Raw genomic sequence first — 21,451 nt, forward strand, 5'->3', positions numbered from 1 at the left:
TATGTATATATATATATATATGTATATATATATATATGTGTGTGTGTGTGTGTGATTCAAACCGTCAACTTGTCAAAGAGAGAGAGAGAGAGAAGAGAGGGGGAGAGAGAGAGAGAGTAATTTTGAGGGTTTGATTGAAAATGTCTAGGGAAGTCGACGATGAAAGAAGACTATATCAGAACGTAAGAAAGTACGATAAAATAGTGAAACAGGTTTGTTTTGCATATATCTATCTATATACAAGTAATCAATAATGTTGTTACGTAGAACATATAGCCTAGCTTTTCAAGGAGGCCGCCAAAATAATTTTAACTAGACAAGATAAAAAATTTAGAGTTAATTACATAATGCAAATGCAAACGTAGGAAAATAATAATTAATGTTACTGTTTCTTAATTTTATGTACTTATTTATCTCTCCCTTGATTAAGAATAAATTGATTAAGCTCTTCTGTCATGTCCTTCTTTTCAGTTTGATGATCTGATTGAAATAATGAACTCGCAAACTAGGCCGGGGAAGAGACGAAAAGCAACCTCTAGTAATGTTAGATCTCTCAACTAAAATTTCCATTTTTTGCATGCTTTGCTTTGAAAACATGTCATCAACACTGCTTAGTTTTATGATATTCTTGTTAACATCCGGCCTCAATAACCGTCCTTTCATTTTTCAAAATTTTACCAAATATATTTTTCAAGCAGATTATATAAGAAAATAGTAAATATTACTACAATCAGTTTTTTTTTTCCCCTCCCTTTTTGGCAAGACAATTATACGTATGACTTATCACCCTCGTATGAAAAAGAAATTAATTATCAATCAATATTGCTTAATTGTATGATATCTAATTGTTTTTAACATCCGGCCTGAAAAACTGTCAACTTTTCAAAATTTTACCAAATTTATTATTTTGTGTTCCACAGAATTCAAGAACGAATAACGGTTCTACTACTAGTACAGATCCTGCGTCCTCGGTTCGACAAGACGACGACGAAGTATTTTTGCAGACGATAACGAGATTCCTCCATGAACTGAAGACCTAGCCCTACAGAAACATGTTTGCTCAACCAGCACTTGAGCTGAAGAACTAGTTATTTATTTGATTAACTGATGAATGGTACTTGGCCAACTTTCTTTTCTGTAGAATCTTAAAACATGCACGATAATGTAGTGAAGAATGATCTTCACAGCCGTGTGTATATATAACTATCTTCTAGTTAGTAATTGTAAGAAAATTATATATTTGTTGTTAAGTAATATGTACTAGCATAACTTGAATATGTTGGTCGTGTTTGGAATTGATCCCGCTTTTGTTTTTCACGTTTTTTGAGAAAGAAAAAATGAAAATGTTTCTAAAACAGCGTTTGGCGCAATAAAGACAAAAAACAGAAATGAAAATGATTTTTTAGTTTAGTGTAAAATGAGAGAGAAATGAGAAACGACTTTTAATCGTTTTTCATTTTTTATTTTCGTTTTCTCCTCTCTCGAGCAGAGAGAGAGATATTAATGGGTTTTTTTATACTGAAAACAATCTCTTGATAAAACTACCAAACGTATTTTCAAAAATGATTTCTGTCTGAGATTGAAAACGTTTTCATTTTCATTTTCATACAAAAAGTAAAATTATTTTAGAACAAGTTCCAAACGCGCCCATTATTTTTCTCTATCTTGAATTTGCATAAAGTTACTTGAGACAGAAAAATAAAGAATCGTATGTATCTTTTTGTTTATATACTTGGAATTATATCCTTTTTGTTGAAGAGTACAAGCTGACTGGAGTTTTATGCAAATTTATCTGGTTTGAAATTTAAAGAATATGTGTTTGTATTCTAGACACTTTGAAAGTGAGGACTTCGCACATTAAAACGATCTTGAAATTGGTTTCTTTTTCCTTTTTCAGGGGAGCATATTAGAAATAATTTAGTCCAGGATCTATTATGATAATATGGTTATTGATCTTTCGATGTTTATACCCATTTTGTTGTTGATTATCCTTAAGAAGTCCCTTACAAGATTGTTGTCGTTTCCTATGTTCCGTCGTTTGACTTCCATATGTCGTTTTTTCCTTATGTTGTCCTTTCCCACATTGCTTTCCTTTTCCTTGTGCATATTGTTTTCTTAATTAAATTTAGTCGCTTAACCTTTGATGTCGTTTACAGATATGGTTGTTTTTAACTGTCTGTCGTTTTTTCGTTTGTCATTTTTATGTCGTTTTCCAGGGTGATGGCTTCTTTCATCATGCGTTTGTTTTCTTTTTTCATTTATATTTTTCTTCTAGTTTTGTTTTTCTGTTTATTATATTTGAAGTCGCTTCCATATTACTACTTTTTTTCCCTGATTTCTATGTTATGTTGTTTGATTTTATTACGTCGTTTTTCCTTTTGCTGTCGTTTACTGTATTCTTGTGGTGTTAGATACTTCCATGTTCACGTTTGTTTGTTTTATTTTTATTATATTTTTATAGTCGCTTCCATATTACTACTTTTTTTCCTGATTTCTATGTTATGTTGTTTGATTTTATTACGTCGTTTTTCCTTTTGCTGTCGTTTACATCATTCTTGTGGTGGTGTTAGATACTTCGATGTTCACGCTTGTTTGTTTTATTTTTATTTATATTTTTATGAATACGTTGTTTGTTTTATTTTGTCCTTTGCCAGACAATGTTCCTGTCGTTTGTTTCACTGTGTCATTTATAATTTTGACATATGTCTATATTCTGTCGTTTTTCAAGGTCCATGCGGTTTGCTTTCTTTTCTAGTCTTCCATGCCTTTGTTATCGTTTATCATTCGAAGTTTATTCCAAGATTGTTATCGTTCTCCATAATCTATCGGTGTTTTTCCTAAGATTTTTTTTATCTTCTCGATGTCGTTTTTAATAATGTTGTTTGTTTAGTTTCTGGCAACACTCTTGATGCAGTTCCTTTCCGTTTCTGAACATTTTCAATTATTTCTCTTCTTTCGTTTGTCAATTTAATGTTGTTTCGGACAACGTTCTCGTTTTGTTCCTTCGTTATGTCGTTTTATGGGCGTTTATGATATATTCATAATTCATTCAAATAGTGTGATCTCTTTCACCGTTTATCCTGTGAATGATAAAATGCATGTCTCTCATATCGTCTAAATACAAACTTAATCACAATCATATAAGGATACTGGACCACCCCACTTAAACATGTTAACATTTTAATATGGAAGTCCAATACTTTATAAAGTGCAATTCTTCTCCCTCATTTCTCTCCTCAAACTCTAATATGACATCAGAGCACTTTACTCAAAGGAACTAAATCAATCCAACAAAATTAATGACTCCTAACGGAACACCATCTTGCGAGGATGTGTAAAGGATAAAATGCATATGTCCCACATCGTCTAAATACAAACTTAATCACAGCCATATAAAGATATTAGACCATCCCACTTAAACATGTTAACATTTTAAGATGAAAGTTTAATACTCTATAAATTATAATTCTTCTCCCTCACTTCTCTCCTCATACTCTAATATATCCTTCTAATGTTGTTTCCCAGATTGTTATATGTTCTTGTTGACGTTGTTTTTCTTCTTTATGTCGTCTCGGATATTATTATCATTCTTTCTTTGTTCCAAAATTAGACAATTGACACTCATACAACGTGTACTAAAAACTCCAAAAAGCAGACACAATTTCGTAAGCCTAATCACATCCTTTCCTGAGCTATAAACGCTTTCTTAAACTAAACTTTCCCTCTCCTCGTGACAAAGAAAATACAAGTCAAAAAGCATAGAAGGGGCACCCAACAGTGAAAAACATCGAATTTTCTAAAAGGCGTCCGAGTTTCTTAGCAGAAAACTAATAACAGCAACGATGGAGGAGCACAAGCATCTCCTCCAAAAAATTATCGATGCAAAAGCCATAGAACCTGGTTATTGGAAAATCAAACTCGATCTGTTAACGTGTTGCTAAGTTGAAAAGTCATCAATTCTGAGGTAAGTGAAGGATTCCATAACACCTGATATGTGCTCATCTATTGTGATTTGCACTTCAGCCTTTCAGCCTCAAGGTCTTGTTTCAAGGCTTCAACTTTTTCATGTAATTCCTTGTTTTCCTTCAAAATGAATTCATTATAAATAATAATTGAGACGAAAAACAAAATTTAATCAGAAGATGACTTCCAAATACTTTCTACAAAACCGAGCACCGTTTTCGCATTGAACAACCAATGAGAAGAGGATAGAGGTTAGAAGAATGTCTTTCCAACAAATCTTCTACTAATCAATACATGCAATTGAAAAAATAAGAAAAATAAAAGTTGTATTATGAAGCAAAGTGTTTTTTAAGTGCACCTGAGCTTAACATTTCTTGGCAACTTGGATCCTAAAATTTTAATTTTAGCAAATTGGACCCGAAATTTTTAAGGCCATTGCAATTATAGTCCATCAAGTAACAACAAAAGTTACCCATAACTTTCACACAAATAAACCCAAAACTTTTCGTCAGTTAGCAAGTTGGACATGGGACTTTTTAATGTTGGCATTTGGGACCCTAATTGTTGTCCATTAATTGATTATCGATTAAACTACATTGCCAAGTGTTGTCAAATTTAGGGTCCTAAATTCGAAATTAAAAGTTCAGAGTCCAACTTGCAAATAAAAAGAAATTCAAGGTGAATTGGTGCAAATTATCCTTCCCGGCAACAGTTGATAATCATCTGCATACTCCTTATGTTGCATAAATTTGGTGAATCATGAAAGAAGAAAGACACACTATAAATAAAGGAGATATTGGTACTTAAAGAGTTACCATTAGTAGTTTTTCCAACTTCTGGTTGATGTAAGTAGCATCATGATCCTTCTTAGAAGAATTCTTGAGCTGTTAAGGAAACAGACGCTTAATGAGACAGGCACGTATTTGCAAAGTCAAGTCAATTCTATCTTTAGGCATAAATGTTAAGAAGTACACGCTCTAATGCTTTACCTAGAGCAAGAGAATCGAAGAAAAAACAAAGAAACATACAAGATTAGTAGTGGTTCACTCTTAATATGAGATCTACGTCCACTTTTAGTTGGGAAAGGAGAATAAGTCCTCTTTTTTTTTTTTTTTTTAGTTGAGCGTGTTTGTTCACTGTATGACAGAAAATTCACTACGATGAATAAGACACTGATTACCGGAGAATCACATGCCCAACACCTCTCAGAATCGGTGTTTTTCTATAACCATAACACAAGAATAATTAGGAAAACCGATAAAACAAGAGTGAAATGTGAAAAACTACAACATAAATACAAGATTACCAGGTTTATCCGATGCATCAGGGCAATAATTAGGCTCTACATACTTGGCAATAAATGATTACTTAGTAGATAGTACCATCTGCTTAAAACCCAGTTTACTTGAATATGGCACACGATGGGTAGAAAGCATTCGTTTCACAAACTATATGTGCAAAGCTTATGCAAATCCGCATTAAGCAACTAATTTAAACTTGTGGCCTGACCAAAAAATTCCTCAGGAGAAAAAGAAGAAATGGTAGGTTTGTAGGAAAAGATTAAGACAAACACCCACTATAAGGATTGAGCGCAAAACATTGGCCTATCACCTATAAACTCGACCAAATTGCTTGACTAATATGATTAACAAGAACATATTATCAAAACATAAAAAATACAGAAACAAGTGTTAAAAGGAACAAATTGAAACCAATGCACCGCAAAGCTGTGACGAAGGATGCCTTTAAAACATCATTAGTCCAAGTTTCAAAAGAAATATAAAGGCACAAGTCTTAGACATCGGATTTCAGTTCCGGTTCTAACTTTTTAACTAACATAAGGAGAAAATTTGTATGAAACCAGTACAACTTATACTTAAAGTAAAATCAAATTCAAAATAACGACTTTCTTTTTCCAGAGAATTACAATAATAGCAGCTCCATCTCAGAGTTTCATAGCTGAAATTCTATAAGGCTACGGATTTAACACAGTCGCTACTAAATAAACACCCTAATCCTTTTTAAACAAGAGAAATAAAGGCAAGAAAGCACACACACAAAATTATATTAGCAATAAAGGCAAGATTACAAACTTAAAAAAATACCCATCTGCTAACACTCCATTATAATTAAGCTCCACACACCCAACACAACAAACACAGATTTTTCTTATGATAATCAACAAAAACATGTTAAAATAGTGAATTGAAAAACCCCCAAAATAAAGTTTTGAACGTGATAAGGCTGATGATGGAGATCTGGGAAAAACCTGTTTGAGTTCAGTGAGACATTGGGAAGTCCTCTTTGCTTCCTCGTCGTATCTCAACCTCCACTCCGCAGACTCATCCACTGCTTCTCTGTTCGCCAGATCGAACTGTCGTCTACAAACATGAAATTTTCACAATTTATAGGCAAAACATTCAAAAGGCCTTGATTTGCTTTCGCAAATGATACCTCAAGAGCTCGGTGTCGTAGGAAGAAGCGGAGTAGTCGATGCTCCAGAGGCGGAAGTAGACGGCGACTCCCAAGAACATCACGACCGCCAGACTCACCAGGATTTGGTTTCTCCTTCTGCCTCCCATTTTCTCGCTGTCGTTTTTGGTGTCACGACGCCTGTTTTGCCGGATATCGGATAAACGCTGCTGCATTTTGAAGCTTGTACGTTGCGTTTGTACGGACAGGCCCTAGTTGTTCGTTTGTGTTGGGAGATTTTGGGAAATAGGCCTAATTAAAAGGATTATAAAAATAATTAGCTAAAGTTTATAATTAGTCAGTAAAGAACCCTAATAGGTATAAATCCATATTCACACTTAATTAACATTTTTAAAAAAATTAATTAAAAAAGAAATGAAATTTTAAAATTTACTCTGGCTCTCTTTTCATGCTCTTTCTATCTCCTCGCTTTCTACATTATAAATCTATGGTTTATAAATAAACACAATGTATGTTTTGATGGTAAATCATAAATTTATCATGTAAATTCAAGATTTATGAAGAAGCAGATGTTGTTAGGGGTGAACATCAGGAGGGTTGGATGGGTTTTTGAGATTTTTCAACCCCTCCAATCAAAGTTTGGGTGGGTTAATTTTAAATTTTCCCGCCCAATCAACCCAAAATTTAAAATCAACCCCGCCTAATTAAAATTTGGGTGGGTTGGTCGGGTTGAACATAGAAAAGAGGTTAAAAATAAAAAATAAAGCTAATCATTCAACCCAAAATAAGAAATATATGAAAAAGAAATGTAATTTTCATCATAATATTAGTCTTATACACCTCTAATATTGTATCATAAGTTATAAACTAATATAAAAATAAAATATATGCAAAAGAAGTTCAAATACATAAGTTGTAAACCAACAAACAAACAATAATAAAAATTCATACAACATGAAACATAAAAGATTGTAAAGTAATTAATGTAAAATATAAGACAAATAAAATATATAATGAGGTAAAAATATATTTATTTATATATATATATAAATATATTTGGTGGGTTCAGGTTAAGTTGGGTTAAGAAAAACTCAACCTAAACCCACACAATTAATAGTTGGGTTATGTGGGTTGGGTTGATCTCTTGATCATGTTGGTCGGGTTCGGGTTATAATGGGTTGGGTTGGGTGGGTTAATCGTGTTCGTCACGTTGTCGGGTTTTTTGTTCGTCCTTAGAAATTGTGTTCACACGGTGAATTATAGAATTACACTGTAAATTTACAATTTATCTATGTTCTAATGGTAAATTATGGGTTTATCGTACGGTAAATTTTAGATTTATGAGCATAACTAAAATATGTTTATCTTATATTAGTGAAGTTAATATAATCAGTATGGTAAATTCAAAATTTACAAATAAATACAGTATGTGTTCTGATGATAAATACTATATTTATTATGTAAATTCAGGATTTACAAATGAATAAAAAGTGTATTCTGATGGTAAATCCTAGATCTACACTGTAAAAACATGATTTACAAATAACATAATTTGTGTTCTAATGGTAAATCTTAAATTTACCGTATGATAAATTATGAATTTACAAGCATACCTAAAAGGATTTTTCTTAGAATGGCAAAGTTTTGAATTTACAGTGTAAATCCAAGATTTACGAAGGAAACTAAATTGTGTTCTGATAGTGAATCTTAAATTTACATTATAAATCCATGATTTATGAAGAAACACACAACTATGTTTTAATGGTAAATTCTAAATTTACACTATAAATCCTAAATTTATAACTGGCGATGAGGGAGAGAGAAGAGCATACCCATAAATGAATGATAGAGAGAGAAGAGAAAAAAGAAGATTGGGAAGGAAAGAGAAAAAAAATAAATAAATAAAAAAAGATAAAAAAAAATTAAACATAAAAAGACCTATTAATTTGTATACATTGATAAATTAATAATTTACTAACATAAATTTTAAATCTAGGCCTATTTTCTACCATTTGTTGGTTGGGTTTATGCCTTCATGGAAGGCAAAATGAGAGTTGTTGAGTTTAGAAAAAGGAGAGAGGGAGAGAGAGAACAGTGGAAGGGAAAATATTACCTTACCTTTCTTAACAAAAAAATCACTTTGATACCTGTATTTTTTTTTTCCCTAATATTATAGAATGGCAATTTGATTCCTTCAAAAGAAAAATCTTACTTTGATGTCTTAAAAATATCATTTCAGTTGTAACTGGTTTTTGGAATATAAATTTTTTTTTCACATAGTTAATTTCAATTGAATCTGATACTGGAGTTGAATTTCTTGTGATTAAAAGAACACAGAAATAGTTTCAAGCAAAACAAAAGGAAAAAAAAAATACAAAAACAAAAAGAATACCGAAATAGATGTTGTGTGATTAGACAAACGCGTCGTAGTCTCAACATTGGTAGATTTTTTATATATGGGTTAAATATGAAAGAAATGTTTATGCCACCAATTATTATTATTATTATTATATGCAGGAATTATTATTATTATATTTTATATTTGGGTTAAATATAAAAGAAATGTTTATGCCACCAATTATTATTATTATTATTATTATTATATGCAGGAATTATTATTATTATATTTTATATTTGGGTTAAATATAAAAGAAATGTTTATGCCACCAATAATTATTATTATTATTATTATTATATGCAGGAATTATTATATTATTATTAATGACATCTAATAATGCTCAGCATAATAAATTTAAAAAATAAGAAAAAGCTATGTACCGGTATTATGTTTTCGGATCTCATAATATATCGTAGCAAAAGGATTAAAATTGTCAAGTCTTATAAACATTGATTGGAAAATGTATGAACACGTGATGAAACCTTCGATATTGCCTTTCTTTTAGGGTCCTTTAATTTAATTACTACTAAAATGTATAAAATATTGTGTTGCTCGGCTTAGACTTAGGTATGTTCCTTAATAAATAATTATATAAAAAAAAAGATCTTAGTATAAGGTATGAGATTTAAGGTCCGTTTAGTTCGTTGATTCGAATTTTTAATTTAAATTGAGGTGTGACTTTATGTTAGAGCTTTTTATTATAGCAAAAAGTTAAATGTGACTGTTTCTGAGAACTTTTTACTATAACAAAACTCGAATTTTAAATTCAAATCGGTGAAATAAACGGGGCCTTAGTAAGTTATAGTTTTCCTCCATATAATAATAATCCTTGATAGCAAAGGTTTTAGTATTGTATTGCATTATGGCTCAATTTTCTCAAAAGCATTTACCCAACGCATAGTTAAATTAGCCTTTAATTATGAACAAAAAAAAATAGTATATTTTGTAATCTTCTAGAGTCATGTCAAATATGAAATTTGGGTCAATATAATTAGCATATGGAGTTAGGGGTTTCATTGGACTAGGACATATGAGATTCAATCTATATGAAGCCAAATTTGCATATTACGACAAAGTATCAAAATCATATGCATGTCTCTTAGATTCTTATTTTTGCTGGACGGAGGAATAATGCTCTCTCACGCATCTAATTCCACTTGTAAGGCATTAATTGGAGGCGCAAGAAAAATTTTTTTTTTTTGAAAAAAAAAAAATGTGGAGGAAAAAAAAGGCTCCTTACACATATAGAAAAATTTAAAATGGTAAAATAAAATATAATAAAAATTTAAAAAAATTATAGAAATATCAAAATTTGATATCATTAAAATTATATGAATATATCATTATATAATGCAAAATGTTGTATCATTATGATTATGATTATATAACTTTTGCTGTTTTTATAATATTTAATTTTTAAAAAAATTACAATTCACAATATAAAAATTTTATCATGTAGTGTAATTATCTAAAAAAAAGGCCCACATTACTACAAAAGGAACAAGCAAGTGAAAGTTTTCGCCACCCACAATTCTTCTTTTACAAACCTCACATGTTTCAGCAGACATGAGAAAAGGCTCATTTTTTCTCTAAAGGGAAAACTTCTTTTTCTTTCAATTTGCTCATGATGTGGAGGCAAACTTTTAGCCAAAACCTGCATTTTTCTTTTCTTTTCTTCTCTTCCCTTGAAAACTATCCATACCGGCATATATACCATGAAAACCAACGGCAGGCGTAGTTGTTTTGATCCAGGTTTGATCATCTTCTTACGCAACAAATCTCATAAACCCAAAAAGAAGGCAAAATATGTAAACTTTAAAGAGATTCAAATTATATTTATTATCGTGTGCCTGCGAAAAATTCAGCTTTAATTTTTGCCTCTAAATTTTATAATTTTTTAATGGGAAATTTAAAAAAAAAAACCATCAAAGAGATTACACTAATTTATTTTTGTCATTATTTTTAAAATTTATCTTATGCTACTAATAAGCTGCATGTTATCTTTTTATGGTAGTATCAATATTTTGTGTAATAGCATAAATAATAAAATTAGAAAAAATAATGGTCAAATTTAAAATTTTCTCTTACTTGCTTTATTCCCTCTGTTATTTTATTAAAAAAGTGTGCCTACTAACATTTTTTACTTCTTAACTTCTGCAAACAAAATTTTTTAAATATTTGTTAAACCTACATTTTGTCCTACTAAATTTTCAGCTATACTATTATAAGTTTTTTTAATTATACTCTTATTGTTCCAAATTAAAATTTTAATTACACCATAAACTGTTAAAAACTATTAGTTTTACAATCTAAAATTACTTTACACTGATCAGTTACATTTACATGGTCATGGACTCATGGTACATCCGTAGAAAAAAAAAATAGAGAAATAAAAAGAGAAACATGACTTAAGAAGAACGTTTATACCGATAATGTGTATGTACATACTTCAAAAAATAAATTAAATAATGCATGAATGTATACGCTGTTGTTGTTGTTATTATTATTGTTGTTGTTATTATTCTTATTATTATTATTTATGAAATCTGAACTTTTTGATATTTGGTAATTCAAATTATGAAATTTTAGTTTTGATACATAGGACCACAAATTTGAAAATGCTTCGACAAATAGTTAACAGAGGTTAATTAATAAGCGGAAATTCCTTGTTTACACAAATAAATTCGTCATAATTTAAGATTTTGTTACAGTATTATCTCTCATAAAAATTTAAATCTAATATTTTCTATTATAATTTTTTTTAACTCAAGTTCTTAACTTGAAATAGTGAAATAAACGAGGTATACTTTTACCTATCGATTAGCATGCAATAACGATTGGACTACATTGTCAATGACTATTAAATTTAGGATCTAAATGTTAATATCAAAAGTTTTTAAGGTCTAGTTTTGAAAATGACGATAAAAGTTCATGATGTATTAGTGTAAAGAGAAATGTTAATATAATTCTTTTTGATAATATTTTTGTCAATCTTTATATTTACTGTTTGACACGTAAACTCTAATATCTCATTAATTTTTATATTTATTATTTAACACATAAATTTTAATATCTAATTTTTTATTTAAATAATAATATATTAAATTATTAAAATTTACGTGTCAAACAATGCATGACATTCTCTTAGTGCAGAATACAATGTATCAAAGCAGGATAGAATGCTGGATAAAAGGAATCAAGCAGCGCCCCTTGGTTTGGTAATTTCATTACAAGCTAATGCATATTAATTGCTTTGTAAGGAGTCTTTTCGTTATTGCTTTATTTATTTATTTCATCGATTAGCTCCGTTTATTAATCATATTTATTTCATAATTTAAATTTTATTATAATAAAAAACTCTTAAAAATAATCACATCTAATTTTTTTATTATAATAAAATTTTTTTACATATAATCACATCTCAATTTAAATTAAAAACTTAACAAATGAGTCAATTAATTACTTTATAAGGAGATTCATACTCTGATTCGAATAATAATTCATTACTCATTATAATATTTTTTCTCATAAAAAATACACATAAATTAAAAATAATTATAATCTCATAATTTTAATTCATCCACCAAACGTCTCTTTATCTTTTGTCTCACTCTTTTCGTTATTGCTTTATTTATTTATTAATTTATCTATCCCCTCATTATTGTTATCACTGTTTTGTCATAAAGGCCAAAGGGATTCTGAACGGGTCAAAAGATGAATTTAGACACAAAAAGTTTTATCCTTTTATCTTAATGTACTTTATTTCAAAAATAAAGTAAAACAAACAAACAAATAATATTTAGTAAAAACGCCAAGCAATAGGCATTTGTTACCTTGAGGGACAAAATGTTTCGTCCAAGGTTTGTTCTAGATGACCAGTAGCTTTCACACCTACCATTAGCCCAATGGCTTTACGTCACTTGCCTCATCTTCGTCCTCCAATATCCACACTTCCAAAAAATTTAAATAAAAAAAATCTAATTTTTTTTTTTTTTTTAGATGAAGATTAAGTAGGTTTTCAAAAAAAAAAAAAAAAAAAAAAGAGAGTAAAATGAATCATGAAACCATGAAATCAAAATGATCAAAACTTCAAAACAAGAGAGATCTTTGAACTTACAATCTCAAAGTTAAGACAATGGACATATAACATATATATATATATATTTATATATATCGATAAAAAGAGGTCCTTCCATAAAACTCAGACACCCAAAACGATATCAACAACAATATTCAAAAACTACAAAAAAAATAATAATAAACAAAACGCATAAATTAGCATTTTAGAGAAAAAACCTTCTGGACTTCTGGTGAAGAACAACCAGAAGATGGAGGGAAGAGAAAGGAGAGAGAAACTATTCATCATAATCAAGTCCTTCTCCGGTTTTCCTACCACTACCAAAATTTTCCATCTGCAAAATCTGTCTGTGTTATAATATATGTTTATATATGTACTATAAATATATATTTTCTCTCCCTCTCTGTACTTTTCTCTGCTAATCCTCGAAACCGACTTTTTTCCATATCGCATTTCTCACGCGGCGCAAATCCCTACCCTTGAGAGTCCTCCCGACGCCTTCGTGGACGGAGAGAGACGCGCCTCGAGTCCTCGCCAGATACTCGTGAGGCGGAATCCGATCGCCGAGATCACCATTTCCGCCGTCGCCGCCGTCATCTCCGTCGTCGATCTTGCGGTGATCCTTGTAATCGTCCTTGAGAATCTTCGACCAGTCCGGTATGTTTACCGGCAACGACGCCGACGCCATCGGCGCCGCCGCCGTGGAGATCTTCCTCATCATCCCCAATTTCTTCGGCTCCCTCGCCGCCGGAATCCACTTCTTCGCCTCCAGCGACGACGGTGCGACTTGGTTGGAACTCGTATTACTCCAAATCTCCGACTCGTCGAATTCGAAGAGAGCGTCGGAGGCCATTGAATCTGACGACGCCTGGTAAATATAATTAGGTTTTGCGTGGTAGCTCTTCCTTGACGCCATTGAAGAAGACGAAACAACCTGGGAAATTTTTAAATTTTTCTTTTTTGGTTTTTGTTTGTTTCTTTGTTCTCTCTTGTGATGTATTGAGATAATAAATCTTTCACACCTCTCACTCTCCGTTTTTATAATGGTTTTTGTACTGGATAAGCTTTCCTTCTCTGCTCGTACCACCTCATTACTTACTTAAAGCCAAAACGACGATAAGGAAAGAATACAATACGGGCGTCCTCACACGGTTAGCATGAAACCCCACTTCTGATTCATTCATTTACGATGTTTTACTAAAGAAAACGGTTGACGAACTTTTTTTTAGGGTGAAACAGATAACATAATAGGCTAATCAATTTCTCATTTGGAGATTCTCTGGTACCTAGCGTATCGGTACATTAGATTTTTTTAATCGTTAAATTTATATATTTTTAATTTTTATGTAATTTTTTATAAATTTAACGGTTAAAAAATTTAATTTATCAATACGTTAACGTATTAAAAAATATCTTTTTTTCATTATATTTTGTGAAATTTATATACAATTTTATTTTAGTGTGTTAGTGATACTCTACTGTTAGAGCACATCCAATACAGTGCCAAATCAAAATTTTTAAGTAGAAAAATTACTCTCTAATTAATAGAATGCTTTTTATAGTGCTGAATTTGGAATATATGTCATACTTAGTACAAAATTTGAATATAACATATGGTAAATTTTAGCATATCATTATTAGTTGATCTATTCATTTTTTCATTTGATCATCACCACTGTCATTTTTAAATTGCTTTTATAGTTTCTAAATATTAGTGTGTTAATGCATTTGGGGGTGTTTCACAACTCAAATTAAGAACTTGAGTTGTATTTGTAAGAGAAAAATACTGTAATAAATATTGAAATTTAAATTTTTATGAGAGAAAACAGTATAACAATTGAACTTGAATTGTGATTTTAATCTCTTACTCATTTTCACTTTTTTTTTTGTGTGTGTGCCAAATATTAACATTAACATTGTCATTTACATTGGTGATGTTATTACTTATTGTAAAATCTTCGCAGTCCAAAATATAATGAACAATTTGTAAGGGATAAAATGTTTGTATTAAGAGAGCCGAATAGTTATTTTATGTCTCTATTAAACAAATCCAAGTTAAATTAATGATAGATTCTTGAATAACAAGTTATTCCAATTATATTTCTCGAACACGGAAAATACCAATATATTTACATACTTGTGATTACCTATGTGTAAATATATATATATATATATATATATATATGAGCACCATATTCTATGGATGAGAGTTGATATATTTTTGTTACTGGTTAAAGACTTCAAAGTTCAGTAGTGATTACCAACGATGATATCGATCAATGGCCACGATGAATAAAGAGTTATTTGGCTGAGAAATTTGTATCCCGATTTGAATTAGGTTTATGATTCGTTATAATATTTTTTTTCATAAAAAATATACATAAATTAAAAATAATTTTAATCTCATAATTCTAATTCATGAAATGTCTCCTAAGATCAATTAAAGACCATCGCAATCACTATTTTGTATTTTATATTTTATTTTTGAAGTGATTAGTGACCACTACCGGTGAACCTAGCCATGCTCTCTGACAAAAATCATAAAAATTTCAAAACGCGGTTTTGAGTCAACACCGTAGAATAGGTGGATATGCTTGCATGGAAGAAAATCGTTTAGACAGCCGAATGACACGTCGGAAAATAATGCTAAAATGACTTTTTGCCAAATATAAAAAAGAGACAAGCGAAGAAAGAGCAAAAACAAAAATGACACGTAGGAAAATAATAAAAAATTTTAACACTTCCGTACGTGACAGGTAATAGATATGGACGAATTTAACCATTTTCACAGAAGGAGAGTGACACGTATGACGTAAACCAAAGCAGCAAATTTCTTTATTCAACCACTCAAATTCAATATGCTAAATAATGCCCAATCATACCACGACACGTCATTCCGTATAGAGGACTCCAAGCAGACCAAGCCTCAGAACCAATTTTCTGCTGCTTGCTGCTGCAGGTCAAGGGCCGTGGACCCCACCGCCCATCACCGTTGCAGTGAAATTCGAATATCCTTATCATGACACGTCATCGAGAAGAAAAAAAAAAGTTGTATTCCTAGTTTTGGTTAAATGTGGGTTTTGTGGCGACGTGGAAATAGAGATCTACAAGGAGGGATAAATCTGCTGTGATTACTGGAATGGCAATAAGATTGCAAGCTGTTGGGATCCTTTCCATGGATTGATGATGTCTTATTATTATTTGTATTATTATTTTCTTCAAAATGGATTTTCTTGCTATTTTTGTCAATTGGTCGCTACTTTCCCGGAGACGAGGAATAGAGACTTTTATTGAGTAGATTTTTGACTTAAACATGTTACTTAAGTTGCTAATAATTCCTTGCACAAAAAAAAAGTTGCTAATAATTAATCACATTTTTTAAACTATATATAAAGATTTAGGTAGAAAATACTATGCCGTGTTTAGAATTGATTATGTTTTTGTTTTTTATGTTTTTTGAGAAAGAAAAAATAAAAACGTTTTCAAAACGACGTTTGACGCAATAAAAATAAAAAAACATAAATGAAAACGATTTTTAATTTAGTGTAAAATGAGAGAAAAATAAAAAATAATTTTAAGTTGTTTTTTATTTTTTTGTTTTTATTTTCTCATCACTCGAGCAGAGAGAGAGAAATAGAGACACTAATGAGTTTTTTTACACTGAAAACAATCTCTTGATAAAACTACCAAACGCATTTTCAAAAATAATTTTTGTTTGAGATTGAAAACATTTTCATTTTCATTTTCATACAAAAAAATAAAATCATTTTAAAACGAGTTCTAAACGCGCTCCTAGTGTTTCTTTTTTCCCCCTCTCCCGGATAAAATAACGTTTTTGTTTCATTAGTTGCTTTAAACTTGTATAATAATTTCATTAAAAAACAACCCTATGTAATCATTTTACTTGTGTCATTTTATCCAATATTGTCACATTTTTTTAACCATAAACAACGTAAAATTGTAAAAAAAAAACATAAAGCAAAATCAGAAGCGTGTGATCATCATATTGTTCGTTCTACATATGGGTTTTGTTTTGTGTCATAAAAATGTTCGCTAATATTATAATGCAAATGGAGGAGACTAGAGTACTAGACCAAAGCGTGTTAGTATACAGTGAAATTGGACTTTTCATGAACGTATGTGAAAAGAAGAAAAACAAAACAATAAATTTTTTTTTTTAAAACGCAATCCTTATCCAAATAGTGAGTGCTAAAATTAGAAAAAGACATTAATTTCGACCAAAGTTGGAAACTTATTTGTCTCCACATATATGTCCATCAATTTCGCAATTTTAACTTCTTGCAACTTTCTACATTGTTTCCCATCAACTCAAAAAAAAAAAAAAAAAAAAAAAAAAAAAAAAAAAAAAAAAACAGATCTACAAATTTATTAAAATTCAACATTCTTAATTATCTGTATTATCGTTATGATATAAAACAAAAATGTACATGGTCCGTATTATCGTCAAAATAACAAGGTTTTGGATATCCTTCATGCATATATGTCTGTCTACATAGGGTTGGGGTTGTGCATGATATTATTGTCCCCTAGTTTTGGATAAAGGTTAAGGACATAATTGTAATCATGATGAATTATTTCATTGATATATACTTTAATTAACACGTATCATATATATTTTGGCCTGCATAACAATGCAAAAAGATATTATTAATACTTTACTTTAGGCAAATTATTGGATCTAATGTGGCTTTGATCCTATATAAGCCTTCCACGTTAGTTCCTTAATTAAAAAGATCATAATAAATCAAACTAAGGTCCACAAGAATAATTAATAATATTCTTAAGAATATTTAATTTAACTATAAGATCTTGGCGACAAGAGTTTGGCCCCAGTAAACTCGATTCCTATACATAAAATAATTGGCTAATAAGAACTTTTTTAGTTTGGCCCTAACAGATAATAACAAATACAAATACTAAAAGTGAAGCGCTTAATTAAGTAATGACACATTGGGTTACATAAACAGGTAAGAGTCACGTTAACATATACTATGTTCTGTACTATTATTTGATCATTTCAACCACATCTTTGGGACTTAAACTAGCGATCTCTCGAACCTTAATGATATTGTATAAACAATATATATAATATATTGGATTAATTTATTTATATGTAGGACACACACACACACATATATATATATATATATATATATATATATATATAGTTACACACACTCTATCTCGTCAACCATTATTTGTGCTTTGAAAACAACAAGCTGATCTATATATCTATCCTATCCAACAAAGCCGCTTTTCATTTGTCTATATATATAATGAAAAGGTAAGATTCTTTTACCATTATGGAGTCCTTTCAATGGTTAATTAACATTAAAAAAAAAAAATGCATAGCGTCATGCTCGAATTCCCTCATATAATGGATCATAATACCTTTTGCATCTTAAATCACTCTTTTCTAAAAGAAACAATAATAAAGGTTTCGGACAAAGCGTTAGTAGTTTTTTCTTTATAAATAATGCTATTTGATACGAGTAATGTTGAACACCGTCAATTAATAAAGAGTGGGTTCTATAATATGAGGTTTGCAGGTATAGTCCATGACCTCCTATTAATTGTGGTGCTTAACACTTCTAAGCATTTGTTGTTTTTTTTTTTCTTAAATTTTAAGCTAACAAACAAATTGGAGAAGACATAAATGAAGTGAGAGTAAGCTTGGTGCTTGATGTTTGGTCGTTAGTGAGCTTGGAGTGGAAACTTTGAGTGCGTATGGAACTCGTTTCAAATGATTGTTTTTTGTATGAAAATGAAAATTAAAACGTTTTCAATCTCAGATAAAAATTATTTTTAAAAATGCGTTTGGTTCAAGAGATTGTTTTTAGTATAAAAAAATTTATTAATGTCTCTCTCTCTTTTTCTCTGCTAGAGAGAGGAGAAAACGACAACAAAAAATGAAAAACGACTAAAAATCGTTTTTCATTTCTCTCTCATTTTATACTAAATCAAAAAATCATTTTCATTTTCATTTTTTTGTCTTTATTACGCTAAATGCCGTTTTAAAAATGTTTTTATTTTTTATTTTTAAAAAAATGTGAAAAATAAAAACGGGATCAATTCCAACACGAGATTTGTAATCCTTGTGGGCTGTGGCCACACATCCAAAGAGATAAGGACTTTTTTTTCCCCTTATAATTACCTCGTTTAATTTTGATATTTTTTTAATATATTTTTTCTCTTTATTTATTTATTTTTTTCCAATTTATAGATTTGCCCTAGGATGGTCCCGGAGGCCACAATGGAGTTGGTCAAAGATTAATCTCTCCAAAATTCCGTCTAGAGCTTGAACCATGATCATATTTTTCGAAAGTTGTTTTAAGGTAAAGTTAAAACGAGAAAAACGTGGGCACATATATAGTTTGATTCGGGCGTATATAATTGGTGTCGTGATCATTTTATACAATAATTATAAAAAAATAATAGCCAAGTGGTGGAATCGGCATAAGTATTTCAACGAAGCAAGCGCACACGCTCATTGTAAGCCTAACTTTGCTTTTGAGATGTTTTTTAAACGCAACACCAACCAAGGAGGCAAAGGAGTACCGTTTGCATAGGCAAATACTTGGTGCGATCAATATTCAAATGTTACTTACTTTAATGTATGATTAGGTAAAAGATTAGGTAAAAGGTGATCGATCATTCTATCACGTGGGTTTAAAATCAGCATAGATAAAATTATAAGTCACTAAAATGACGAGCTAAAGAACGAATAACATATATATATTGGAGAGACACCACATGCGAAACTGGCTCAACACATCTCAAGAGTTCAATTTAACCCAAAAGATTAACCTATTTAGTCTTGGGTCCTTCCATGCATATAAACCACTTAACATTCTTATTCACTTTTCATGTGAGACAACACACATATGCACTTTTCTCAACAATATATATATATATATATATATAAAAGAATAATACAAGTAATTCCATTAAAAAAAAGAATAATACTAGAAATCTCAATTATTAGGACAATTAATATTGTGAAGTAAATTGACATTCTTCTATAACCGGTAAGTGCTACGCCTCCTAAAGATTTTGTGGTGCATCTGTCCATAAATTATGTAAGTTCTTTCCTTCTATATTAATGAAAAGTGCTATTATCCAATTAATTTGTTTATTCCATATAAAGCATTGTATTTTTATGAGTTGATAATTCACTTATTAAGTGCAATGAAAAGTAAATCGATTTCGGTACAAGAATTGAGATTAATAAACATACCTTTTCGCTTTTACTAAAAGCATACAAATAAAGGAGCAGTTTATTTATGCTAGATAAGAAAATTGATATTAGTACAAGAATTGAGATTTTATTGTGCGCCCTGAATTTTTTTATTTATTTAATGCTTCGTCACTTTTATTTTTCAACTATTTCTTTAGGCAATTTAGTCCTTAAATTTTCAAAAGAATAGCAAGTAATTCCAGTCGTCAAAGAGGATTTAAGTTTATGGAATTCTATGATTATTTCAAGGACGAATTTAGCAAAAACAAATACATACTAAAATGCCAAAATTATGAAAAGTTTAGAAGACATTGGTGCTATAAAAATTATTGATATTCCATTCAAAAATAAACCCCAAGGACTTAAGTGTTACTATTTTGTAAATGGGAGAAGAGACAAATACTTATAGATTAGAGTGCACGAGTCTAAATTTTTACTATTTATTTTGCATTAATATTTTTTTAATGAAATAACTAAAATAGTCAAAAGATATTAATCAAGAGTAAATGATCAAAATTAATATACGTGCACTCTTAAATATAAGTTCAGTAACTTTTTCTTTTGTTGGGTTTGTGTGGTAAAATATAGGATTGTACATAAACCCGAACAACCCGCAAACCCAATTCACCTCACCCAACCCAACTTGAAAAAGACAATTTATAGCATTATTTTTTATTTTTCAACCCATTAAATGTCTGGCCCAAGGTGCTTAGGGCGGTTTGTGGGTTAGGCCTATAACAACCTGCATATCCCAACCCAACCCCGACAAACATGTCTGATAATTAAAGAGCCTATGAGTGTTGACTGATAAGGATGGTTGCTGTTGCAATACTTGTTTTGGATGTATTGAATTAAGCCTCTAATTTATGTTTGCTTTATGTTTGATGTTGGATGGACTACTTGGCTTCACGTTTGATGTTGGATTGAACTTTGAATTGCTATCTATTTGATGATGGACTGATCAGTATTATTCATATTTAGTGATGAACTTTGAATGTTGGAGTTATGTTTGATTATCAGTGTTATTTCTATTTGATGATCAGTATTATTTGATGATGAATTTTGAATATTGAAGTTATTATTTCTATTTAATGATGAACTTTAAATGTTGGATTGAACTTTAATTTTCTAAATGATGAACTTGACCACCCACCCCGCCCCGCCCCAACCCAAACATCATTGGGTTGTGAAATTTTTCTAACAACCCGCACTCTTTGAGACGGGGTAATAAAAAGTCCTACATCGCACCAACCCAATCCATGTACAGTCATAGTAAAATATATAGCTAGGTGTTAGACTTAAAAGTACCCGTGAAAAGGCC

General features: G+C 30.3%; 2 protein-coding genes across 2 annotated transcripts; both read right to left on the reverse strand.

The window, feature by feature from the left end:
• Positions 1–3,571: 3,571 nt before the first annotated feature.
• Positions 3,572–6,636, reverse strand: LOC21407130. The gene is made up of 4 exons (XM_010109233.2): positions 6,418–6,636; positions 6,233–6,344; positions 4,779–4,847; positions 3,572–4,083 (listed from the first exon to the last, which is right to left on the reverse strand). The coding sequence occupies exons 1-4, from the start codon at positions 6,609–6,611 to the stop codon at positions 4,003–4,005; spliced, it is 456 nt and encodes a 151-aa protein (XP_010107535.1). The 5' UTR covers positions 6,612–6,636; the 3' UTR covers positions 3,572–4,002.
• Positions 6,637–12,984: 6,348 nt separating this feature from the next.
• LOC21407131 lies at positions 12,985–13,925 on the reverse strand. Its single transcript, XM_010109234.2, has one exon. The coding sequence runs from the start codon at positions 13,786–13,788 to the stop codon at positions 13,291–13,293; it is 498 nt and encodes a 165-aa protein (XP_010107536.1). The 5' UTR covers positions 13,789–13,925; the 3' UTR covers positions 12,985–13,290.
• Positions 13,926–21,451: the final 7,526 nt, after the last annotated feature.

Source organism: Morus notabilis, unplaced genomic scaffold, assembly GCF_000414095.1.
Source record: "Morus notabilis unplaced genomic scaffold, ASM41409v2 Scaffold342, whole genome shotgun sequence".
Lineage (NCBI taxonomy): Eukaryota > Viridiplantae > Streptophyta > Magnoliopsida > Rosales > Moraceae > Morus > Morus notabilis.

Coding starts and splice junctions, on each gene's coding strand:
- LOC21407130 (XM_010109233.2), bottom strand. CDS start 6,611: ATGCAGCAGCGTTTATCCGATATCCGGCAAAACAGGCGTCGTGACACC. Junction 6,345..6,417: donor TACGACACCGAGCTCTTGAG/GTATCATTTGCG, acceptor TCATGTTTGTAG/ACGACAGTTCGATCTGGCGA. Junction 4,084..4,778: donor AGTTGGAAAAACTACTAATG/GTAACTCTTTAA, acceptor TTCATTTTGAAG/GAAAACAAGGAATTACATGA.
- LOC21407131 (XM_010109234.2), bottom strand. CDS start 13,788: ATGGCGTCAAGGAAGAGCTACCACGCAAAACCTAATTATATTTACCAG.